General features: G+C 44.1%; 1 protein-coding gene across 1 annotated transcript; it reads right to left on the reverse strand.

Moving 5' to 3' along the window:
- Positions 1–1528: 1528 nt before the first annotated feature.
- On the reverse strand, positions 1529–4914 carry LOC138882689 (uncharacterized). Its single transcript, XM_070163306.1, has 5 exons — positions 4243–4914; positions 3353–3511; positions 2694–3304; positions 1967–2007; positions 1529–1728 (listed from the first exon to the last, which is right to left on the reverse strand). Exons 1-5 carry the CDS (start codon positions 4912–4914, stop codon positions 1529–1531), a joined length of 1683 nt encoding a protein of 560 aa, XP_070019407.1.
- Between the last annotated feature and the right edge of the window lie 348 nt (positions 4915–5262).

The following is a 5262-nucleotide window of genomic DNA, read 5'->3' on the forward strand; positions in this document are numbered from 1 at the left end:
GGCACTTTATCAAGATCCAACCATTGAGACTAGGCGTTACACTCTAGTGTCGATTGTGTTCAGGTGTACTAACGCCAAGGGATTCTCTTACTATTTAAGCTCTTAGCCCATCGATGCTAGCTAAAACAAACAAACAAAATAAACAAAAACTACCTACACCCGGTTCAAGCTAAACTCTTGGAAAAGAATCGTGGCCCAAAGAAAAACGAAGGGGGAGTTACTACACTACCTAAACAAAATCTTTTTGGTCTTTTTTCTAGACTTACTTCCCTCAAGAACTGTTTCAAATATCCATCATCAGGAAGAGTCCTTATATTCTTCTTCTTTTTTTCGACTTAGTCCCTCAAGAACCCCGTCGAAAGAGATCCGTCGTTGGGACAAGTCACTTACCTACTTTAACTTACCTAATGAGACTATTACTCAAAACACCAAAAACAATTAAAACAAAACACAAAAAGAAATCAAACAACCAAATTGTTACAAATATATACATACATTGAAGTATCCCCCACCCCACACTTAAAATATAGACACGTCCTCATGTCATACAAAATTAAAGAACAATGAGGTAGAGGAACTTCCCTGAAAGGTCACTTCTGATCGGAGACGATGTCTGGGTTCACATTGCAAGCACGACCCAGAGCTCTCAGCCAGCCTAAGAATTTCTTCTTTGACTTCACCTGCCGTTCAACCACCGCATCTACACGGGCACCCAAATCAGTGACTGAGATATGTAACACATCCATCTCCTGCTCCAAAGCTGTCATGCGGGTGCTCCGGTGGGGCTGTGATGGGCCTGCCTCTTCAACTCTCGAAGGTGGTGGGACCTCAGCTGCCTCAGCATCATCATCATCAGATTCATCAACATTCACCACCGGCTCTATACCAATTCTGATTTTTCTTGCTAGGAACGGGGCTTTCAGTGGCAATTTCCCATCAACCCTAAGGTCTTCCGGGACTCTAGCAAGACGGCATAGCCTAGTAACTAGATAAGGGAAGTAGAAGCCTTTTAGTAACTCAGGTGATCTAATGAGCATCTCGTCATGGAGGAGTCGGGCCACATCAAAATCCTTGTGAGACATGAAATAGTAGATCATTGACGCCCGTGGTAGATTGACATCAGTCGTGTTGCTGGAGGGCAACAACCGACTGTTGACAATAGTTAGCCAACACTTAGCCTCCCAATTGAGAGACTGGGAGTTACGTGTGATCTTGGGCTTTATCCATATGTATTCTCTGTCTGGCACACAAATAGTTTCAAGAAGAGTTCCCCACAAGGCACCTGTTCGGATAAAAGTACGATAATTATCAGATTCCTCCCTGAACACTGGCAGCCGGTACACCCTGCGGATGGCCTCGATGGACGCATTTACCCGTGTATTGTGTACAGTAACAACTCCATTCTCATGTTCCGGGCAGTTAGCATAGAAATCCCTTACCATCTGAACATTGGCCTCCTCCGGTACCTCGAAGAAGATATCCAGTTGACACCTCCTCAACTCATTGAAGATATTTGGGCATTCCATCTCTAAGGCATCTCGGTCAATATGCACCTCATGTAGCAATTTCTTAGCTGCTTTTGCATTGTACCTATCCTCCACCGGTTTGGAGACAAACCTAGTGCTGTCAAACTATGGCGCACTGGCTTGCCCCTAGCTCTCAAGGAGCTTCCAGGTCCACTAGCGGAGGACCCAGTGTTGCGTCTCTTCCTAGATGCATTCATTGGTCCTGTCAAACAGAGAAACGCCTATCAGTGAGTGTGTGAAATGTGTGACTATGGGTGGTTACTCAGACTTCACCACAACCATATCACATTAGCCCTTATAACGCCATTGGGGCAATTTCCCAAACACCTTGTGGGCAAGACAATTTCTTCATACACATAGCCCATATGGATGCATCCAAGATTCCCCCAAATCACAAGTTCTACTACACCATTACACCCTACAATATTTAGTGCAATCACCCATAAACCTCCACCTTTCCACCACATTATTCACACAGCCCCTTCACCAATAAGTATAAAAACGAATTTCAAAAGAAAACAAGAAGAAAACTAACAAAAATCTACCAAAATATTACTAAACAATTAGAAACACTAGTCTAGCATATAACTACACACAATACAAAAAGAAAAGATAAGGGGAGGTGAGTTGAATACCTTAATGGAAGAAGGAGTGAGAGGAATGAAGATGGGGGAGTGGTGTAAGTGAAGGAGAAGAAGGGGAAAAGAGGGATTTTGGGGATTTAAGGCTTACAGAGAAAGAGAGATTGAGAAGTAGGGGTATGGGGCAGGTGTTTGGGTTGTTTGATTAGGGGGGTTTAAGAAATATAACATATAAGAGGAGGGAAAGAAAGAAAAAGAAAGGAAACAAAAAAGAAAAAAAATAAACGTACCTGGTGTCCACCGCGGTCCTACCGTGGCCGCGGTGGATGAAATAATTCAAGACAGAATGTTTATGTCTCACCGTGGTTCTACCGCAGTCCCATTCCGGTCGCGGTGGGTTGGACGACGCGAGGCAGAATGTTTGCCTCTCACCACGGTGTTGCCGCGGTTCTTCCGTGGTCGCGATGCTGCCCAGTTTATTTTACTAGGAAGTTACATAAGAAAACACTAACAACCACGTTCGTGGGTTGCCTCCCACGCAGTGCCTGATTTAACATCGCGGCATAACGCAGATAAACGCATTTACAGTTTGCTCGACCTCTGAGGTTCTGTCAGGTGGATCTCTGTCACTTCTTTTGGTTCACTCATTCCTACATATAGCTTCAATCTTTGCCCATTGACTCTAAATGTGTGAGAGTCTTTCTCCGAGGTAATCTCCACAACCCCTGAAGGGAATACCTCTACCACTCGAAATGGACCAGACCATCGTGACTTAAGCTTACCAGGGAATAACCGTAATCTTGAGTTATAGAGCAATATCATGTCCCCGGGTTTGAAATGTCGCTCAACAATGTTTTGGTCGTGTAACCTCCTCATTCTTTCCTTGTACAAACTTGTGCTCTCAAAAGCAAGATGTCGGAACTCGTCAAGCTCATGCAATTCAGTGATTCTCGTTGTGCCCGCAGCCTCTATGTCTAGGTTCAACTGTTTTAGTACCCACCAAGATTTATGTTCAAGTTCCACTGGCAAGTGGCAGGCCTTTCCAAACACCAACTTATATGGTGACATACCAATTAGTGTTTTAAAAGCAGTTCTATAAGCCCAGAGTGCCTCATCTAGCTTTTTCGCCCAATCAGTTCTTGTGGCGTTCACAGTCTTGGTTAGCACACTCTTTATCTCTCTATTGGACACTTCAACCTGTTCACTAGTATGCTAGTGATAAGGGGTAGCCACCTTGTGGCGTACATCATACTTTGCTAGAAACTTCTCGAAGGCTCGATTACAGAAGTGGGTGCCTCCGTCACTGATAATACCTCTCGGGGTCCCAAAACGGGTGAATATGTTCTTCTTCAAGAATCCCACCACTACTCTTGCATCATTAGTAGGCAACGCTGCAGCTTCTACCTATTTGGACACGTAATCCACAGCAACAAGTATGTACTTATTGCTAAAGGAGTTGACGAAAGGTCCCATAAAGTCAATCCCCCAGACATCAAACACTTTCACCTCTTGAATTGGGTTCATGGGCATCTCATGGCGACGGTAAATGTTCCCGGTTCGCTGACATTCATTGTAACCCTTCACCCATTGATGCGCATCTTTAAACACTATTGGCCAAAAGAACCCGGCCTCTAGAACTTTCGCAGCTGTCCTGACTCCTCAAAAATGCCCTCCATATGCTGATGCATGACATGCCTGCAAAATAGAAGATTGTTCTATCTCGGGGATGCACCTCCGAATCATATTGTCAACATAAATTCGAAACAGGTAAGGTTCATCCCAATAATACATGCGGCAGTCACGATAAAACTTTTTCTTTTGTACAGAGGAAAAATCATAGGGAACTATACTGCTGGCCAGGTAATTTGCAAAGTTTGCATATCATGTCACTTCCTCAAGACTAGTAGCGAGCAGCTGCTCGTTTGGAAAGGTTTCTAGAATATCCTCAACCTCAACTGAGTTTTCAGCTCCCTCAAGTCATGATAGATGGTCAACTACTTGGTTTCTGTGCCCTTATGGTCACAAATTTCGAGGTCGAATTCTTGCAGTAGCAACACCCAACAAATTAGGCGCTGCTTAGACTCCTTCTTTTAAATCAAGTACCTGAGAGCTACATGATCAGTGTATACAATTACCTTAGAGCCAATCAGGTACGATCTGAATTTGTCGAAAGCAAACACCACAACCAACATCTCCTTCTTAGTCATAGTGTAGTTCAACTGGGCTCCACTCAGCGTTCTACTGGCGTAGTATATTGGATGCATTAGCTTGTCTTTCCGGTGTCCCAGCACTGCCCCCACTATGTATTCACTGGCATCATACATGAGTTCTAATGGTTGCTCCCAGTTGGAGGCAACAATGATGGGTGCTGTAACTAGCCTCTTTTTCAAATCCTCGAATGCTACCATGCAATCATCAGAAAATAAGAAGGGGTGATCTTTTTCTAATAACTTACAAAGAGGGTTGGCAATTTTTGAGAAGTCTCTTATGAATCTCCGGTAAAAACAGGCATGCCCGAGGAAGCTCCTGATTGCCTTGACTGAAGTTGGAGGTGGCAGCTTTGCTATCACGTCAACTTTAGCGTGATCCACCTCAATTCCTTTACTTGACACCCGGTTCCCCAAGACTATTCCCTCTTGTACCATGAAATGACACTTCTCCCAATTAAGAATCAGGTTAGTCTCAATACACCGTTTCAGCACACGAGTCAGATTGATAAGGCACTCATCAAATGAGTTCTCTACCACTGAGAAATCATCCATGAATATATCCATTATGTCCTCCACCATGTCAGTGAATATGGCCATCATGCACCTTTGGAATGTGGCGGGTGTATTGCATAGGCCAAAAGGGTATCCTCCGAAAGGCATAAATGCCTTATGGGCAAGTGAAAGAGGTCTTCTCTCTGTCCTCTAGTGCAATGGAGATTTGATTGTACCCTGAGTACCCATCCATAAAACAGAAGTGTGACCTCCCTGCCAATCTGTCTAGCATCTGATCAATGAAGGAAAGTGGGAAGTGGTCTTTCCGGGTGGCTAGATTTAACTTTCTATAGTCCATGCAAATTCTCCAGCCCGTGACAGTTCGTGTTGAGATCAGTTCATTGTTATCATTTTGATCACCGTCATGCCACCTTTCTTAGGCACACATTGCAC

Source organism: Nicotiana sylvestris, chromosome 2 (assembly GCF_000393655.2).
Source record: "Nicotiana sylvestris chromosome 2, ASM39365v2, whole genome shotgun sequence".
NCBI lineage: Eukaryota > Viridiplantae > Streptophyta > Magnoliopsida > Solanales > Solanaceae > Nicotiana > Nicotiana sylvestris.